General features: G+C 48.6%; 1 protein-coding gene across 1 annotated transcript in view; it reads right to left on the bottom strand.

Annotated features, from left to right (window-relative positions):
- Positions 1–2,687: 2,687 nt before the first annotated feature.
- The window catches only part of LOC140389714 (uncharacterized), a 119,953-nt gene continuing 101,627 nt past the window's right edge, over positions 2,688–21,013 (bottom strand). The window contains exons 14-17 of the mRNA XM_072474154.1: positions 15,417–15,486; positions 13,702–13,875; positions 11,004–11,154; positions 2,688–3,822 (exon numbers count right to left, since the gene is read on the bottom strand). Of these exons, the coding sequence (XP_072330255.1) occupies positions 3,688–3,822; positions 11,004–11,154; positions 13,702–13,875; positions 15,417–15,486 (530 nt within the window). The 3' untranslated portion in view covers positions 2,688–3,687. The remainder of the gene's footprint in view (positions 3,823–11,003; positions 11,155–13,701; positions 13,876–15,416; positions 15,487–21,013) is intronic.

The raw sequence follows: 21,013 nt of genomic DNA on the forward strand, positions 1-21,013 counted from the left end.
TGTCTCATTACACAGGACCAGATCTAGGACCGCTTGTTCCCTCGTAGGTTCCATTACATACTGTTCTCGGAAACTATCGTGGATACATTCTATAAACTCCTCCTCAAGGCTGCCTTGACCGACCTGGTTAAACCAATCGACATGTAAATTCAAATCCCCCATGATAACTGCTGTACCATTTCTACATGCATCAGTTATTTCTTTGTTTATTGCCTGCCCCACCATAATGTTACTATTTGGTGGCCAATAGACTACTCCTATCAGTGACTTTTTCGTCTTACTATTCCTGATTTCCACCCAAATGGATTCAACCTTATCCTCCGTAGCATCGATGTCATCCCTTACTGTTGCCCGGGTGTCATCCTTAAATTGCCCGGGTGTCATCCTTAAATAACAGAGCTACACCACCTCCCTTACCATCCACTCTGTCCTTCCGAATAGTTTGATACCCTCGGATATTTAACTCCCAGTCGTGACCATCCTTTAACCATGTTTCAGTAATGGCCACTAAATCATAGTCATTCACGATGATTTGCGCCATCAACTCATTTACCTTATTCCGAATACTACGAGCATTCAGGTAAAGTACACTTATGTAGGCTTTTTTACCCCTGTTCTGTAGGCTTTTTTACCCCTGTTCTGAATCGTAACACCTCGATCAGTAACCTCTCCTAAGTTATATTTCCTCTTAACCCTTCTCCTAATTTTCCTTGTCGTTGAACCCATATCGTCATGTAACAACCTGCCGCGTCGCTTACCATTAATGTTTTCACCTCCCGTTTTATTCCTTTTAGTATTCCTGGTCCTATTCACTGAGCTCCCCTCAGTCGCTGTACCTTGTACTGTCGCCCTTTTTGATTTTTGACTATGGCTTGTCTGCCTTACACTTTCCCCCTTACTGCCTTTTGTTTCTGTCCCTGTTTTACTACCTTCAAACTTCCTGCATCGGTTCCCGTCCCCCTGTCACATTAGTTTAAACTCTCCCCAACAGCTCTAGCAAACACCCCCCCCCCCCCCCCATGACATCAGTTCCAGTCCTGCCCAGGTGCAGACTGTCCAGTTTGTACTGGTCCCACCTCCCCCAGAACCGGTTCCAATGTCCCAGGAATTTGAATCCCTCCCTCTTGCACCATCTCTCGAGCCACGCATTCATCCTATCTATCCTGACATTGCTACTCGGACTAGCTCATGGCACTGGTAGCAATCCTGAGATTACTACCTTTGAGGTCCTATTTTTTAGTTTAACTCCTAACTCCCTAGATTCAGCTTGTAGGACCTCGTCCTGTTTTTTACCTATATTGTTGGTGCCTACGTGCACCACGACAGCTGGCTGTTCACCCTTCCCCCCCAGAATGTCCTGCATCCTTGACCCTTGCACCAGGGAGGCAACATACCATCCTGGAGTCTCGATTGCGTCCGCAGAACCACCTGTCTATTCCTCTTACGATTGAGTCCCCTTTCACTATAGCCCTGCCATTCTTCTTCCTGCCCAGCTGCGCAGCAGAGCCAGCCACGGTGCCATGAACCTGGCTGCTGCTGCCTTCCCCTGGTGAGCCATCTCCCTCAACAGTATCCAAAGCGGTATATCTGTTTTGCAGGGAGATGACCACAGAGGACACCTGCACTGCCTTCCTACTCTTGCTCTGTCTTTTGGTCACCCATTTTCTATCTCCCTCAGTACCTTTCACCTGCGGTGTGACCAACTCGCTAAACATGCTATCCACGACATCCTCAGCATCGTGGATGCTCCAAAGCGAGTCCATCCGCAGCTCCAGAGCCGTCAAGCGGTCCAACAGGAGCTGCAACTGGACACACTTCTTGCACGTGAAGGAGCCAGGGACAGTGGACGTGTCCCTGAGCTCCCACATCGCACACGAGGAGCATGACACGGGTCGGAGATCTCCTGCCATGCCTTAAACCTTCGGTTAACTTCAACAATTACAATTTCCCCCCAAAAATGAAATAAATAAATAAACAACGAAGAAGAAAAATAATTAATATACCAATGAAAAGAAACAGAAAAACAGAAACACTACTTACCAGTCACTTACCAGGGATAAAAAGCACTTCCTCCCCACCCAGCTTCGAATTCCCACCTAGATTCAAATTCCCAAACTCACTCTTGGTTCTGTCTCACTCTGGCTGTGTCTTCTCTGGCTCACTGGGAGTGAGTTTACAAGTTGCTCTTTTTAAACTGTCCTGAATTGACTCCCCTCCCCCACCTGCTTTTAGATCAGGGGAAATCTAAGTGACTGACACTTAACTGCCAACCAGTTATGAGAGTGGGTGGGGCTGCCCTTGTTTACCTACACTGCACAATTCTAGCTTAATTTAAATTAATTTAAACACCTGAAATTTAAAAGGAGCTGCCTTACTGATTTGATTCAATTCCCACCTAGATTCAAATTCCCAAACTCACTCTTGGTTCTGTCTCACTCTGGCTGTGTCTTCTCTGACTCATTATTTATTTATTTATTTGGGAAATGCCCAGCATTTATATCAGCTACTTATTTTAGCTGCATTTAAGCTATCCTACAACAGTTAGTTCAAAAGTTACAGATTGATAGCAGATTAATGCAGGATTACAGTGAGTAAAATTCAACTTAACTTTTTCTTTTTCAGATATAAAAAAGACTGGTTCAAACACAGTGATACATAACTAACAATACTTTATTTAACAATCCACAATAAAATTTCATAAGTAAAAACAACTTTACAACATTGAAAAACTAAATCTTTTGAGAGTGAAAAATTATAATGCAATTATATTACATAATATTACATGAACTCAGAAGTAGCCATAGTTCCCTTGTTAATGGCACAACAGATTTCAAGTTTATAGTTGTTGTATGGACATTTTATAGTCTTCATTGATTTATTCCCAGCTTCAAGGCAATGATGGAATAATGAAAGCATATAAACAGGCTCTTAAGTAGTAGACAAGGGTTGCCAACCTGGCTGGATGTACAGCTGGAAGTATGACCATGTTACCTCCTATCTGTAACCACCCTGCCCCATGCTGCACAGCTTTGGATCCTTGATATGGCCATTTCCATTATCGTCTACCTCCTCATGCCAACCGAAAATTATTTTAGAACGGAAGTGTTCAACTAAAATTTAAAACATGAACATTTTCTCACTACCCCTCTGATTTTTCCCCAGGGCTGATCATCGCAGTGTCCTGGAGATTAATCTTCAATTTCCGTAGGTGCCAGACCAATCCGGGGATTTTTCCAACTCTGTAAGTAGGCGGATTCAATTCCCCTACCGGCGGAGGTAATTCTCGACCTGGATTCCCACCTGAGGTGTGGTGATCCTCAGGTTTAATGACTACCAGCTAGCTCTCCTCCTCAAAAGGGAAAGCAGCCCATGATCATCTGGGACAATGGCAACTAAAGAAAAGTAGGCTGGTTGCAACATTGTGGTGGTTTACTGCTCCCAAGGATGGTCTGGTTTCAGCTGCAAGGGTCACCAAAATAAACCCAAATTATGATTTACAGAACTGCGTCTTCTTAATTTGTCACGTTGATATTTCACTTTATCGCCGTCGATGTCAAAGCTATGACGATTCACTTACTTTACATTTACAATAAGGGAAGATCAAATTACAACAGGGATTCTGACAGCATAATCACAGGAGAGACTTCACATAACTTTAAGTTATGAGTTTCACACAACTGTTGCCTGTTAATCGCCTTTAATGATAAGATTGCTCATTGAAATATTGGACTTTTTAACCCGTTTGAGTACTTTGAATGGTTGCAACATCCTGTTTTGAAATTCCTTCACATTCATGAAGCACAGGAGGAAAATAAAAATACCCTAAAAATACAAACCAGATCAAGAAATTAGTGTTCTACAAACTGAAGATGAAAGTTCTTATTAATAAATGATTAAGTACTAAAGCCTCTCTTCCATTACTACAGCGATTGACCATTTAAATAAATACGAGTTCAAATGTTCATATCATATCTATGTTCACATTGGGTATAAGAAAGGCAATTTGCTACAGATGTGCAACATAATCAATAGCAGAAAGTGTTATACTTCTTTTCCCTTTTTGACATAGCTTCAGCCATGAGTCTGGGATATTGTGGAAGACTTTCACTTAAGATTTCCTTAATGAAAGAAAGGCTAGTAATTGTCCGAGACGTTTTACTGGCCCTAAATTTACTCGATGCTTCTGGTATATCCTTGTTGATGAAAGAGCATAATATTTTCAGGTCTTAACACTGGAGCAGGAGAAGTACCCTCAGGTTTCTGTCCTGCAGTAGAGCAGAGCTGCTGATTGGCTGTTGCATGAGAAATTTGCATACGTCTGTGTGCTCACCATAACTTAGAGGTGTACCTGAGCAAGACACCCTAGCTGTTCAAGTGAAGACAAGCATCCAGCAGAGGGCAGTAGAGCGGAGCTGCTGATTGGCTGTTTCCCTCCCTTGCCCCTCCTCTAACCCCCAAAAAACCAACCGCTGTAAAGATCAAGAGGAAGGCTCGAGGGCAGGTAGAAGTAAAAAGAAGTTGAACCGTGACATTACAGCCTGCAGGTAAGGGATTGGCTGTGACTGGTAAGTAGTTTTTCTTTTATTTTCCCTCAGGTGTTATCGTGTGGGGGCGCAGAGGTTGCTGAGCGAGTGCTTGCTGAGAAGGGGAGTGAATAACAGGTAAGCTCTTTCTTTTTCTTTTTTATGGCAGGGAAGGTAGTGCAATGTTCCTCCTGCAGAATGTTTGAGGTGAGGGACGCCGTCAGTGTCCCTGCTGATTTCATCTGTGGGAAGTGCACCCATCCCCAGCTCCTCAGAAACCGCATTAGGGAACTGGAGCTGAAGCTGGATGAACTTCGGATCATTCGGGAAGCAGAGGTGGTCATAGATAGAAGCTTCAGGGATGTAGTTACTCCAAAGAATAAAGATAGATGGGTGATGGTGAGAGGGGCTGGGAGGAAGCAGTCGGTACAGGGATCCCCTGTGGTTGTTCCCCTTAGTAACAAGTATACCACTTTGGATACTGTTGGGGGGGGGGGGGGGGAACTTACCAGGGGTAAGCCATGGGATACAGGTCTCTGGCACATAGTCTGTCCCTGTTGCTCAGAAGGGAAGGGGGGGGGGGGAGAGGAGTAGAGCATTAGTCATTGGAGACTCCATAGTTAGGGGGATAGATAGGAGATTCTGTGGGAACAAGAGAGACTCGCGGTTGGTGTGTTGCCTTCCAGGTGCCAGGGTGCGTGATGTCTCGGATCGTGTTTTCGGGATCCTTAAGGGGGAGGGGGAGCAGCCCCAAGTCGTGGTCCACATAGGTACCAATGACATAGGTAGGAAAAGGGATAGGGATGTAAGGCAGGAATTCAGGGAGCTCGGGTGGAAACTTAGATCTAGGACAAATAGAGTTATTATCTCTGGGTTGTTACCCGTGCCACGTGATAGCGAGACGAGGAATAGGGTGAGAGAGGAGTTGAACACGTGGCTACAGGGATGGTGTAGGAGGGAGGGTTTCAGATTTCTGGATAATTGGGGCTTATTCTGGGGTCAGTGGGACCTCTACAAACGGAATGGTCTACACCTGGACCAGAGGGGTACCAATATCCCGGGGGGGGAAATTTGCTAATGCTCTTCGGGAGAGTTTAAACTAGTTCAGCAGGGGCTTGGGAACCTGAATTGTAGCTCCAGTATACAGGAGGTTGAGAGTAGTGAGGTCATGAGTAAGGTTTCAAAGTTGCAGGAGTGTACCGGCAGGCAGGAAGGTGGTTTAAAGTGTGTCTTCTTCAATGCCAGGAGCATCCGGAATAAGGTGGGTGAACTTGCGGCACGGGTTGATACCTGAGACTTCGATGTTGTGGCCATTTTGGAGACATGGATAGAGCAGGAACAGGAATGGTTGTTGCAGGTGCCGGGGTTTAGATATTTCAGTAAGCTCAGGGAAGAGTTATATTTGGGGGAAAGGCAATTATGATGCGATGAGGCAAGACTTAGGATGCATTGCATGGAGAGGAAAACTGCAGGGGATGGGCACAATGGAAATGTGGAGCTTGTTCAAGGAACAGCTACTGCGTGTCCTTGATAAGTATGTACCTGTCAGGCAGGGAGGAAGTGGTCGAGCAAGGGAACCGTGGTTTACTAAAGCAGTCGAAACACTTGTCAAGAGGAAGAAGGAGGCTTATGTAAAGATGAGACATGAAGGTTCAGTTAGGGCGCTCGAGAGTTACAAGTTAGCTAGGAAGCACCTAAATAGAGAGCTAAGAAGAGCCAGGAGGGGACATGAGAAGTCTTTGGCAGGTAGGATCAAGGATCAACCTAAAGCTTTCTATAAATATGTCAGGAATAACCAAATGACTAGGGTAAGAGTAGGGCCAGTCGTGGGAAGCTGTGCTTGGAATCCGAGGAGATAGGAGAGGTGCTAAATGAATATTTTACGTCAGTATTCACACAGGAAAAAGACAATGTTGTCGAGGAGAATACTGAGATTCAGGCTACTAGACTAGAAGGGCTTGAGGTTCATAAGGAGGAGGTGTTAGCAGTTCTGGAAAGTGTGAAAATAGATAAGTCCCCTGGGCCGGATGGGATTTATCCTAGGATTCTCTGGGAAGCTAGGGAGGAGATTGCTGAGCCTTTGGCTTTGATCTTTAAGTCATCTTTGTCTACAGGAATAGTGCCAGAAGACTGGAGGACAGCAAATGCTGTCCCCTTGTTCAAGAAGGGGAGTAGAGACAACCCTAGTAACTATAGACCAGTGAGCCTTACTTCTGTTGTGGGCAAAATCTTGGAAAGGTTTATAAGAGATAGGATGTATAATCATCTGGAAAGGAATAATTTGATTAGAGATCGTCAACACGGTTTTGCGAAGGGTAGGTCGTGCCTCACAAACCTTATTGAGTTCTTTGAGAAGGTGACCAAACAGATGGATGAGGGTAAAGCAGTGGATGTGGTGTATATGGATTTCAGTAAATGTTTGATAAGGTTCCCCACGGTAGGCTACTGCAGAAAATACAGAGGCATGGGATTCAGGGTGATTTAGCAGTTTGGATCAGAAATTGGCTAGCTGGAAGACAAAGGTCGGTGGTTGATGGGAAATGTACAGACTGGTGTCCAGTTACTCGTGGTGTACCACAAGGGTCTGTTTTGGGGCCACTGCTGTTTGTTATTTTTATAAATGACCTGGAGGAGGGCGTAGAAGGATGGGTGAGTAAATTTGCAGATGACACTAAAGTCGGTGGAATTGTGGACAGTGCAGAAGGATGTTACAAGTTACAGAGGGACATAGATAAGCTGCAGCACTGGGCTGAGAGGTGGCAAATGGAGTTTAATGCAGAAAAGTGTGAGGTGATTAATTTTGAAAGGAATAACAGGAAGACAGAATACTGGGCTAATGGTAAGATTCTTGGCAGTGTGGATGAGCACCGAGATCTCGGTGTCCATGTACATAGATCCCTGAAAGTTGCCACCCAGGTTGAGAGGGTTTTTAAGAAGGCGTACGGTGTGTTAGCTTTTATTGGTAGAGGGATTGAGTTTCGGAGCCATGAGGTCATGTTGCAGCTGTACAAAACTCTGGTGCGGCCGCATTTGGAGTATTGCATGCAATTCTGGTCGCCGCAATATAGGAAGGATGTGGAAGCATTGGAGAGGGTGCAGAGGAGATTTACCAGAATGTTGCCTGGTATGGAGGGAAGGTCTTATGAGGAAAGGCTGTTTTCGTTAGAGAGAAGAAGGTTAAGAGGTGACTTAATTGAGGCATACAAGATGATCAGAGGATTGGACAGGGTGGCCAGTGAGAGCCTTTTTCCTCGGGTGGTGATGTCTAGCATGAGGGGACATAGCTTTAAGTTGAGGGGAACTAGATATAAGACAGATGTCAGAGGTAGGTTCATTACTCAGAGAGTAGTAAGGGCGTGGAATGTCCTGCCTGCAACAGTAGTGGACTCGCCAACATTAAGGGCATTCAACTGGTCATTGGCTAGACATATGGATGATAAGGGAATAGTGCAGATGGGTTTTAGATTGGTTTCACAGGTCGGCGCAACATTGAGGGCCGAAGGGCCTGTACTGCGCTGTCATGGTCTCTGTTCTAATCAATGCATTACAGAATATGACGCTTGTTTGGACTTTGTCATTATCCACCCACCAAATCCTATGGAGTTAACTTTTTTTAAATATTTTTATTGAAAACGTTTTCATTTGTAACAATATAATAAAACGGATGCTTCAGATTACAATATAAAAATAACACATTCAACAATTAAGAACACATCCAAACCTAACCCCCCAACAATAAACTAAAAAACCCTTAACAACTGGTGGTGACTAACACTTTGAGAAAGGACTGCCATCTCAGCTTGAACATGTCTACTGACCCCCTAATGGTGTACTTGACCTTCTCCAAATGTAGAAATTCCATGAGGTCACCCAATCAGGCCAGGGCACTGGGCAAAGTAGAAGATCTCCATCCAAGCAGAACTTGCCTCCGGCAATTATTAATGAGGCAAAAGTGAGGATATCCACCTGCATTCCTGTCTGTCGCACCAATTTGACATTAAGAATATGTGACATGGGTTAAAGAAGGAGACCCAAAAGCTTAACAACTTGGGACATAAACAGAACATATGAGTATGATTACCGTCCCCTGTGAACAATGCTCACAGCGATCATCCACCCCCCCAAAAAATCCATCCATCCTCACCTTTGTCAGATGGACCACTTTGAACTGGATCAAACTGAGCTGAACACAGGAGGACGTGGAGTTTACCCTGTGAAGAGCCTCATCCAGGATAGGACCCAATTCACCTTCCACTTTGTTATAGAGTTAATTTAAATAAATTGAAATGAGGGCCAGTGACATTGGGCGCGACCAGCCTCCCCGAACAGGCGCCGGAATGTGGCGACTAGGGGCTTTTCACAGTAACTTCATTTGAAGCCTACTTGTGACAATAAGCGATTTTCATTTCACTCCGGCCTCGTTACGCTCTCGCTCAAGCGAACCAAGGCCGGTGAATAGTGGGAGAGAACAAAAACAAGAACCGCGTAAGGCGGCAAACACTTTGTGATGCAACCGGCCTGCTCCCATAGGTGAAATTGTGATCTCGCCGTAGTATGACAAGAAAGCAATTATCACCCTTTAAGCCCTATTTCCATACAATCAATGGGATCCACCCCATACCCAACGACCTCATGTCATTCATCAGCCTGCCCTGCAAGTGGTCACACTGGCGCCGATCAGTACTCCTTTTTTTAAGAAGAAAATCTAGCAGAAGGGCTTCAATCGGGAGCCGAAGAGGTGAGTAGCCATCTTTGCACATAGGCAAAGAGCCCGGAGACGCTGGGCTTGCCACCCCACTGCTCTGCAGGGGGTGGGGCAGGACCCTCGGCTGGGGGGTGAGGGGGGCCCTCGGCTGGGGTCTGCCGCCAAGGGAGGGTAGTGGTGGGGGGGGGGGGCTCTAGAGGGGCAACCGCTCACAGCACCACAACGCCAACTCCTGGATTGTGTGTGCACAGTTCTGGGGCAACCCTTGTCCCTGCCCACATTCACACTGACAGCCGCGTCTCGCCATACGACTGAAGGCTACTGCTAATGGGGAATTGACAATCATGGTTAAGTGAGCACTTCACGCAACCCAAGTGGATTCCCGTGGGTGGGTGGGCCATTTAACATGTTGGAATCATTGCCTGGCATCCCAATCAGACCGTGATGCCAGGAGACTGAGTTTGAACATTGCACCACCACACACGCAGCTGCCAACATCCGAACACCCAAGGGATGGGACACAGCTCCAGGGACATGTCCACGGCCAGAAGGTGGGTGTGCGCCATGGGGAGGGGACCAGCGCCGGGTCCTGCTGATATTATGAGCAGGTGTCCGGATACAGGGTCTGGGGTCCCGTGAGGGGAGCCCGTTACGGTTGGGCAGGGCATTCCAGGGAGGGGGTGATCAATAGGGGAATGGAGGGTCTCGATGAGAGCCACCATTGTTTGTCAGTCTAACACCCTCTCCTAATTCCTTACAGATATTGAACGCCTGTCCAGATGCTCGAGGGAGTCCCCCAATGGTACAGGGTGTACAGGCATCGCTGGTCATTTGAACAGATGACAGACAGCGCATGCCACAGGAGGCTCCGCCTCAACAAGGAGATAGTGCAGCACCTGTGCCATGTCCTTGCAGACCTGGCATCACATGGAGGAGGAGCAGGACACCCGCTCCCAGTGACCATTGAGGTCACCATAGCACTGATCATTTATGCCTCAGCATCCTTCCAGGGCTTGAGCGGGGACCTGTGTAGTATCTCAAAGGCCTCAGCCCATAGGTGCATCTGACACATCACGGATGCCCTGTATGCCCGGACGGAAAACATGGACCAAGCCCAGCAAGATGCCTGGGCAGCAGGTTTCTGGATGCCCCAGGTCCAAGGGGTATTAGATGCCCCGTGCTCATGGGCCATCTGGGGTGCCCTACGTTAACCAAAAGGGGTTCCACTCGTGAACATACAGCTCATGTGCGACCTGCAGATGAAGATAATGCACGTGTGTGCATGCTTCCCAGGGAGTGTCCACGATAGTTACATCCTGTGGCAGTCTTTCATCCCCAGCCTCTTCGAGGACCACCCAGGGGATAAAGGGTACCCGCTGAGGACCTGGCTAATGACGCCAGTACGGAGGCCGGAGACCGAGACAGAGACCCGCTACAACGAGGCCCATGTGGCCACCCGGGAGTGAAATAATTGAAGCACATTTATTTCCCGTGAAAGATAGGACCGAAAGAAATAAGGCACTTTTGAACCAAAAGCTTGAAGGAACATTGGCAACTAATAAAACCATACAAAAGACGCTGGAAACCTGAAATAATTAAGATTGAAAGGCTGGAAATACTCAGCAGGCCAGGCAGTACGTGTGGAGAGAAAACAAGTTGATGCTTCAGATGATGATGACACTTCATCATGGCAACTAATTGATGGAGCTGGGTAAGAGTTTAGGAACTCTGAAGTTAGTGTTTTACTCCGATCATTCTTTATTCCTTTCCCTTACCTGTAGAGAATTCAGTATACAAAAAAGGGTGCTGAATACTTCATACGCTGCTTCAATAAGCATCAAATAACCAGTAATCCAGCACACACCCAATGTCACTGTATTCGCAAAGATTACAACAAAATGCTTCTGAAGAGTTTGCTTAAAGTCCCTGTAATAGAAAATAAATATAAGCAACTTTCCATTTACAATTGATGTTGTTATCTATGAAAGACAAACAGAAAGATGTGCATTCATTTAAATTAATGGTATTATAACAGCATATCTCTTAGAAATGTTCAATGCACAATCATTTATTTTGAATTGTAAGAATTTTTGTTCGCAGTTCGCATATTTATATTCCAAAAACAAACACAGATGTAATCAAACGGGAACATTTTTCCCTCTTTCTTGCTTAAGTGTCACAGCAAATTGTGAAGAAAAAAACAGAGCTTTTCTGAAGGTTTCCAGCTAGTGTTAAATTCAACTTTGAATCAGGTCAGCTGCAGATGTGAATAAATTGTTATTCTATTAGGGTTTTTTAAACTTGCAAATATTATAGTTATTTTCTGATGTTGGACAGGCAAAGAAAATAACAATGCACTCATTAAATAATATTTGTAACGTGTATCATATCCCATTTCAGTGTAAAATCGGCTGGTTTAGCACAGGGCTAAATCGCTGGCTTTGAAAGCAGACCAAGGCAGGCCAGCAGCACGGTTCAATTCCCGTACCAGCCTTCCCAAACAGGCACCGGAATGTGTGGCGACTAGGGGCTTTTCACAGTAACTTCATTTGAAGCCTACTTGTGACAATAAGCGGTTTTCATTTCATTTCATTTCATTTCAAAAATAAGTGTTCTTAAACACTGGGCCAGGTCTTTACAGACTCTGCAGTCTTTTGAAAAATGACAGCAGGACCCGAATGTGGAAGCCCATCCCCATTTTTCGACAGATCCAAATTTTGCAGGTAGAGGGCAGGGTGCGATTCATACAGGCGGGAAACCCAAACTCAGCAGAGACATTTTAACAATGTTGAGTTCAGGCAGACCCCATTTTGGCTATTCCAAGGTACTTACGCTGTAGTATGGGAATCAGGAATTGATAGTGTAGCATAAATGCTCTTGAAAGGTGGTAGATTCTGTTTAAATGTCATGTTTTTTAAATTCCCTGGCTCCTTAAATCTGAAACAAATATAGACTTAAGCTGCTAGTAAGAGGGAAAATAAAACACCTCGGTGGACTGCCTTGGTTGACAGGCCATCTGGTAGAGGTTCGAAAAGAAAGTACCAACTATATGTGCAGTTTCAACAAAGTTCTTTACTGATATTTCTGAAGGGCTTTAATTATGTTACTATGAATGCTTGGCTGCGTTTCAAAAGGTATAATTATCTCACAGGACATTTTGAGTTCATCATTTGATCAACATTTTAAAGTGGCTGCTAAAGGATTAGATGTCTTTGATTGGCTATTGAATAGATGTTGAACACTAGTGGAAATCGAAAAATTTAAATAGGTTTCATGAATGGTATTTTTTCACAATCAAGTATGTATAAAAGTGAGAGCAGCAATAGACTGTTAGAAACGTGATTACTTTTCATCCCCACAGGTTCCTGAGATCTGTGAATGATAGATATTGGGTGAGTGGCTGTGGAGTTGGGATGGAGGGTGGGTGGGTGACATGGATAGACAATAAAGAAACATTGGGATTGCATGAAAGGGTGTGAGAGGTAAGGGGTAAAGGGACTAACAGCTTCCAGAACAATGGGATGAAGGGCCAGACAATCTCGGCGGGGCTGCTAACCAACCCACCTCAGCATTTGTCTGACACCATGCCCATCAACAATGTGCTTCTGGAGTCAACCAGCCTGATTTAATCCTGCCTGTAAAATCCCAAAGCAAAGAATAAGGTCCAGCTATGCTCCTTAAACCAAGACAGTTCTGCTGGCTCAGGAAATTTCCTGACTTAAGGCACCTGACCCCACAGCAAAGGTCCAGCCACCATCTCTTCCTATTGCATGATACATTTAGTTAGTAACCTTAGCTATAAATGTACCAAATACTCTCTTCCCTTCATTTTAGTCCATTAGCAACAAATGGTGATATTAAAAAAAGTTTGTATTGCATTCTACATTTTGCTATTTTAATCAATTGACTTTAAACGTTATACGAACTCATGGGGTGCCATGGCGGCACAGTGGTTAGCACTGCTGCCTCACAGCGCCAAGGACCCGGTTCAATTCCGGCCTTGGCCGACTGTCTGCACTTTCTTCCCATGTCTTCGTGGGTTTCCTCTTGGTGCTCAGGTATCCTCCCACAGTCTAAAAAGGTGCAGGTTAGGTGGATTGGCCATGCTAAATCTCCCTTTAGCGTCCAGGGATGTGCGAGTTAGGTGGGGTTACGGTGTTACGGTGGGGACATAGGTAGGGTGCTCTTTCAGAGGGTCGGTGCAGACTCAATGGGCCGAATGGCCTCCTTCTGCACTGTAGGAATGCTATAAATTCTCTGATGAATTCTTTGATTAAGTGTTCACATATTAATATCATCACGATGTCAAACATGCCAGACTTTTGAACAACTCATTAATCTCAAACCTCAGTGTTTGGAAACCATCTATTGAGGAAACATTCCCTGTTGTATGTATTACTTATTCAGATTCCACTGAATTGTGAGCTACAATATAAAACCCAGGGTAATTTGTGAAATATATCAAACGCTCACCCTCTGTAACTTTTCAGATTTCTCTTGTTGCAAACCATCTTGGACATGATTAAACCGAAAATCACCAAATTCAAAATCAGCACCAAAGCGACTGGAAGCATGAATGCCCAAAAAAGTACATTTTCTTCACTGAAAAACGTGGCAGTTGTATCATCGGGGACAGCAAGCCAGCAGCTGAAATTGAAACATTCATATATTACAGTAACAAATATTGTAATACTAATGCGCGGCACGGTAGCACAGTGGGTAGCACTGTTGCTTCACAGCGCCAGAGTTCCAGGTTAGATTCCCGGCTTGGGTCACTGTCTGTGCGGAGTCTGCACGTTCTCTCCCTGTCTGCATGGGTTTCCTCCGGTTGCTCCGGTTTCCTCCCACAAGTCTCAAAAAGACATGCTTGTTCGGTGAATTGGATATTCTGACTAGGGGCTTTTCACAGTTCATTGCAGTGTTAATGTATGTCTACTTGTGACAATAAAGATTATCATGTATAAAATCTTAATTTATGATAACATTGTGCCATGAACTACTAAAGAAACATGAAAATAGGTTTGGGTTGAGTCGCCTATCAATTTCCCCTCATTTCCATGCAGAAAGTTCCAGATTAGAACCATAGAATCCTACAGTACAGAAGGAGGCCATTCTGCCCATCGAGTCTGCACCGACCCTCTGAAAGAGCACGCTACCTAGGCCCACTCCCCCGCCCTATCCTCTTAACCCTGCAATCCCACCGACACATCTTTCCCTGTGGGGGGAAACCGGAGCATCCGGAGGAAACCCATGCAAACACGGAAAGAACGTGCAAACTCCACACAGACAGTCGCCCAAGACCGGAATCAAACCCAGGTCCAAGGCATTTACCTTAATCTCAGAGATTTTCTCAAAGCTGATTTAGAATTGAAGAAGGAAACCAAGAAGCTGTAAACATTTTAGACCACAGGCCTACCATACGAGGAAAGATTGGACAGGTTGGGTTCGTACTCATTGGAGTTCAGAGAATGAGAGGTGATATAATTGAAGCATACACGATTCTTAGGGCATTAGACAGGGTAAATGTTGGGAGGATTTTTCCACTCATGAGAGAGTGTAAGACCAGAGGACATAGCCGCAGAATAAGGATTTAACAAAGAATTTCTGCTCTAAAAGGTTGGTGAATCTTTGGAATTCTTCACACCAGGAAGTTGTGGAGGCCATTAGTAGGATCCAATCGGTTTCATGCTGGCCTCCAGCAGGATTCCCAATCTGCCATGGCGGGCAACATCAGAAGATCCTGCTGTAAATTTGCGCTGGATTAAAACCGACATTTGAGCCTCCTGCCAAATTCTGTCTCCCCCATTGATCCCGCCATTCACCATTGATCCCGCTTGGGGGGTGGCATTAGAGAATTCCATTTCTTGTGTCCGGGGGGTATGCATGTGGATGGGTGGTCTAAGTGGTATTTAGGGCTGGCATGCTACGGAGGTGAAAATTTAGATGGTCACTTTTTGATATGGAATTGGTGAGATGAGCCACCAGATTGTATTCTTCTTTATACCTTGCTACTCTTCTGTCAAATATAGATAAACGTCACCCATTTACACCCTGGCTTGGGGATAAATTACTTTTAAGTTTAGAAACTTTATCGAAGGCCCCAGTTCCAGGAATTGTGACTGGCCTGCCCTTAGCGAACTACCATTCCTGGCATAACCAGTCAAAAAGGTATTTTTCACTGCACTCACATTCTTTCTTGTCTGTAACCAGCTGGTCCTTTTGCAGCAATTGTTATAATTGCAATAAGAGCTGCTGCACCTAAATAATAAAATAAAAATCGGAGTAGAATTTTTAAAAACCACTTTGTACTATTGCTGAAGGCATCGGGCTGGATTCACCGTTTTTGAGGCTAAGATGGAACGATGGAAAAATCGGCACTGAACCCTCACCCATCCTGCGACCGGTGAGGGGCTGGCAGCCCGGCGAGTAAAACTCCCTGCTCCCATGATGAAAATGGCTGGAGAATGGCCGGGTCCGTGACTGCGCCTGCGCACGGGGGTGACCTGCAGCTGTCATGCCATAAAACATGGCCCAGCCATGCATGGATCCGACCTGTCAAATATTGCCCACCTAGTCACCACCCCACCAGCCCCCCTCCCCCATCCCCGGGCAGCAGCATGGCTCCCGGCCGACTGTGGCGGCGCTGGACACAGTCCGCAGTCACCATGCCCGGTTCCCGACCACTGAGACCACAAGTGAACTGCGCCGTCGGGAACCCGGCCCATCTGCGCCAGTGAACCTCGGGGGCCCCGGAGAATAGAGGGTCAGGCCCGCTAATGATATGCCAACAGTGCTTGAACTCCGCGCAGCAAGCGACACATTTACGCCATTTTCAGGATGCCAGAGGATCCCGATTTGGCGTCAAACCAGCGCCTACCGCGATTTTGGCGTCAGAGGCTATGCTCCGCCCAATCGCGATTTGCGATTTTGCCGTCGGCCAATGGTGAATCCAGCCCATAGTTTTCTGCCTTGTCTATTCTTTTCAGGTGTCGAATGATGCTAATTCAACATGTGATGGTGATCCTTCAGTAGCCTGACACAAATGGCATTCTTTATAGCTGCATCAAGAGTGTCAACTGAATAGTTAACAATGAGAGTAATCGCAGACCAATCCAACCATCCCCTCTGCTACTGTACACAACATATTCATCTAGCAGGAATTGTTGGATGGCAATCTGTACCACACTCATAAGGCCACTGGTGGATCAGTATCACATTGCGGATGAAGCAATATGTTGAGCAATCATGGAAAGCCATTAATTCTCTGAATAAACAGCAAAATTCTTCCTAGCACGCAACAACAAATAATTAAACACAAAATACGTCAACACACATAATTAAAAGAGGAAAGGTCATTGATCGGTTCAATAGTGCAGCTTTACTAACTCACCAGATATATATTCATGATTTTAATCCATGTATCAATGACCTGAGATTTGATACATAGGGTATAATTTCAAGGCTTTGTGGATGATATGAAACAACAAGGAGGATAGCAACGGATTTCACTAGTGCTTGACAGGGTAAATAGGCCAACACGTGGCAGATGACATTTAACACAAAGGAGTGCAAAGTGATACATTTTGGTAAGATTTAGGAGAGATGTCAATTAAATGGTACCATTTTAAAGAGGTTACAGCAACTGAGATGAAGTGGATGAATTTATATGCATACAAATCTCTGAAAGTGGCAGGACAAGTTGAGAAGAATGTTAAAAGAAGCATAGAGACTCTGATTTTATTATTAAGGCATGGTGTAGAGCAGCACATAATTTACCGTAAACCTTTGTAAAATGCAGTTAGTACTAGGCTGGAATGCTGCATTTATTTATGGGAGCTAAACTTCAGCAATAGTGTCAAGGTCTTGGAGAAGGTGCAGAAGAGATATACAGAAGAGGTACTAGGGATGTGGGATTTCAGTTATGTGGAACTGTTCTCCTTAGAGTAGCAAAGGTTTACAGAAGATTTGATGATGGTATTAAAAATCATGAATGACTTTGTTAGAGTAAATACGTTACTAAGTATTAATCCTGCAGCATGCCACAACTTTACCATATTCATTCCACATCAATGGTGAGGCAAACAGCGAAATGGTGCATTTGCAAAGCTAATGGCAGAGTAATGCAACTTAAACAGCAGTACACTCGCACCTTGCCCGAACTTGCTATTCTATTTACGGACAAATGACTGTGAGCATTATTAGCTTCACTGTTACTTTGACAGCAATTTCTGACCCAATGTTGAGCTATTGCAGAGCAATGGGAACAATGGAATTAAATAAGCGTGTTCCCATTGTTCACTGAGTCCATCAAAGCTTTCTGTTTCCATTCTATCTGCTGATGCTGAACTTATACTTTTGTACTGTGGACCTCAGTTGATATGACAGATGCTGAAAGCTGGACCAGTTTCTGGTTGGGACCTTTTAGAAAGGGTAGATATTGCAGGGAAATCAGGGCCAGAGTGATCTGGATCTACATGGGTTGGAGACAGATTTCCCAGGTATTTCTCCTCCAAATTAACCTGGGCTTTTTCTGCTTTTCACCTGTCTGAGGAAATTTGGGTGTTGTGCAGATGGTGGAGGTGATTTTTCACCCACAAAGGATGATAGAATTACATACATTTTAATCTCATTACCGAGCCCCCCTCACTGGAATATTCAAACCTCACTGAGGTGACCGTCACGTCGGTGCGTTTTACAAGAAGTTTAAAAAAACGGAATCAATCAAGACACTTCCCCGCCTCAGGGAGGAAAGTAAATATAGCCCCCAGGGAAAGAGATACATGCCCAGGCAGTGCCCCGATGCTTAAGATGGTGGGAGGGCGTAAGAAGTCCCGAAGCTGATGGTGGTGGTAGGGGGGGAAGCGTACTCGATGCTGATGTTGGTGGTTGGAGGGGCGCTCCCGATGCTGATGATGGTGTGGAGGTGGAATGAGCTTTCGATACTGCTGTTGATGGGGAGAGGAAGGGGCTCTAAGTGCTGCTGGTGGTGGGGAGGGGCTCTCAGTGCTGCTGGTGGTGGAGAGGGGGAGGAGCTCTCAGTGCTGGTGGTGGGGAGGGGGGGGGGGCCCTCAGTGCCAGTGGTGGTGGGGAGGGGGAGGGGCCCTCAGTGCCGGTGGTGGTGTGGAGGGGGAGGGGCCCTCAGTGCCGGTGGTGGTGGGGAGGGGGAGGGGCCCTCAGTGCCGGTGGTGGTGGGGAGGGGGAGGGGCTCAGTGCTGTTGGTGGTGGGGAGGGGGAGGGGCCTCAGTGCCAGTGGTGGGGAGGGGAGGGGCCCTCAGTGCTGGTGGTGGGAGGGGCTCTCAGTGCTGCTGCTGGTTTGGAGGGGGAGGGGCACTCAGTGCTGGTGGTGGGGAGGGGCTCTCAGTGCTGCTGGTGGTGTGGAGGGGGAGGGGCTCTCAGCGCTGCTGCTGGTGGTGGGGAGGGGCTCTCAGTGCTGCTGGTGGCGGGAGGGGGAGGGGCTCTCAGTGCTGCTGGTGGTGGGGAGGGGCTCTCTGTGCTGCTGGTAGGGGGAGGGGCTCTCAGTGCTGCTGCCTGTGGTGGGGAGGGGGAGGGGCCCTCAGTCCTGCTGGTGGTGGGGAGGGGAACGGGCCCTCAGTGCTGCTGCTGGTGGGGAGGGGAGGGGCTCTCAGTGGTGCTTCTGGTGGTAGGAGAGGGAGGGGCTCAGTGCTGCTGGTGGTGAGGAGTGGGAGGGGCTCTCAGTGCTGGTGGTGGGGAGGGGCTCTCCGTGCTGCTGCTGGTTGGGAGGGGGAGGGGCTCTCAGTGCTGCTGCCAGAGGTGGGGAGTGGGAGGGGCTCTCAGCGCTGCTGCTGGTGGTGTGGAGGGGGAGGGGCTCTCAGCGCTGCTGCTGGTGGTGGGGAGGGTGAGGGGCCCTCAGTGCTGCTGGTGGTGGGGAGGGGCTCTTAGTGCTGCTGCTGGTGGGGAAGGGGAGGGGCTCTCAGTGGTGCTTCTGGTGGTGGGAGGGGGAGGGGCCTCAGTGCCGGTGGTGGGGAGCGAGAGGGGCCCTCAGTGCTGGTGGTGGGAGGGGGAGGGGCTCTCAGTGCTGCTGCTGGTGGGAGGGGTGGGGCTCTCAGCGCTGCTGCTGCTGGTGGGAGGGGGAGGGGCTCTCAATGCTGCTGGTGGTGGGGAGGGGGAGGGGCCCTCAGTGCCGGTGGTGGTGGGGAGGGGCTCAGTGCTGTTGGTGGTGGGGAGGGGCCTCAGTGCCAGTGGTGGGGAGGGGGAGGGGCCCTCAGTGCTGGTGGTGGGAGGGGCTCTCAGTGCTGCTGCTGGTTTGGAGGGGGAGGGGCACTCAGTGCTGGTGGTTGGGAGGGGGAGGGGCTCTCAGTGCTGCTGGTTTGGAGGGGGAGGGGCACTCAGTGCTGGTGGTGGGGAGCGGGAGGGGCTCTCAGTGCTGCTGCTGGTGGGGAGGGGGAGGGTCCCTCAGTGCTGCTGGTGGTGGGGAGGGGCTCTTAGTGCTGCTGCTGGTGGGGAAGGGGAGGGGCTCTCAGTGGTGCTTCTGGTGGTGGGAGGGGGGGGCTCAGTGCCGGTGGTGGGGAGCGGGAGGGGCTCTCAGTGCTGGTGGTGGGGAGGGGGAGGGGCTCTCAGTGCTGCTGCTGGTGGTGGGGAGGGGGAGGGGCCCTCAGTCCTGCTGGTGGTGGGGAGGGGCTCTTAGTGCTGCTGCTGGTGGGGAGGGGGAGGGGCTCTCAGTGGTGCTTCTGGTGGTGAGGAGTGGGAGAGGCTCTCAGTGCTGGTGGTGGGGAGGGGCTCTCCGAGCTGCTGCTGGTTGGGAGGGGGAGGGGGTCTCAGTGCTGCTGCCAGTGGTGGGGAGGGGGAGGGGCTAATAGCGCTGCTGCTGGTGGTGTGGAGGGGGAGGGGCTCTCAGCGCTGCTGCTGGTGGTGGGAGGGGGAGCGGCTCTCAGTGCTGCTGCTGGTGGGGAGGGGGAGGGGCTCTCAGTGGTGCTGCCGGTGGTGGGGAGGGGGAGGGGCTCTCAGCGCTGCTGCTGGTGGTAGGGAGGGGGAGGGGCTCTCAGTGCTGCTGGTGGTGGGAGGGGGAGGGGCTCTCAGTGCTGCTGCTGCTGGTGGGAGGGGTGGAGCTCTCAGTGCTGCTGCTGGTGGTGGGGAGGGGGAGGGGCCCTCAGTCCTGCTGGTGGTGGGAGGGGGACGGGCCCTCAGTGCTGCTGGTGGTGGGGAGGAGGAGGGGCTCTCAGTGCTGCTGGTAGTGGGAGGGGGAGGGGCTCTCAGCGCTGCTGCTGGTGGTGGGGAGGGGGAGGGGCCCTCAGTGCTGCTGGTGGTGGTGGGGAGGGGGAGGGGGAGGGGCCCTCAGTGCTGCCTGTGGTGGGGAGGGACCCTCAGTGCTGCTGGTGGTGGGGAGGGGGAGGGACCCTCAGTGCTGCTGGTGGAGGGGAGGGGGAGGGGCTCTCAGTGCTGCTGGTGGGGAGGGGGAGGGACTCTCAGTGCTGCTGCTGGTGGGGAGGGGCTCTCAGTGCTACTGGTGGTGGGAGGGGGAGGGGCCCTCAGTGCTGCTGGTGGTGGGAGGGGGAGGGGCCCTCAGTGCTGCTGGTGGTGGGAGGGGGAGGGGCCCTCAGTGCTGCTGGTGGTGGGGAGGGGTGGGGCTCTCAGCGCTGCTGCTGCTGGTGGGAGGGGGAGGGGCTCTCAATGCTGCTGGTGGTGGGAGGGGGAGGGGCCCTCAGTGCCGGTGGTGGTGGGGAGGGGCTCAGTGCTGTTGGTGGTGGGGAGGGGCCTCAGTGCCAGTGGTGGGGAGGGGGAGGGGCCCTCAGTGCTGGTGGGGGGAGGGGCTCTCAGTGCTGCTGCT

The sequence above is a fragment of the Scyliorhinus torazame genome, chromosome 14, assembly GCF_047496885.1.
Source record: "Scyliorhinus torazame isolate Kashiwa2021f chromosome 14, sScyTor2.1, whole genome shotgun sequence".
Lineage (NCBI taxonomy): Eukaryota > Metazoa > Chordata > Chondrichthyes > Carcharhiniformes > Scyliorhinidae > Scyliorhinus > Scyliorhinus torazame.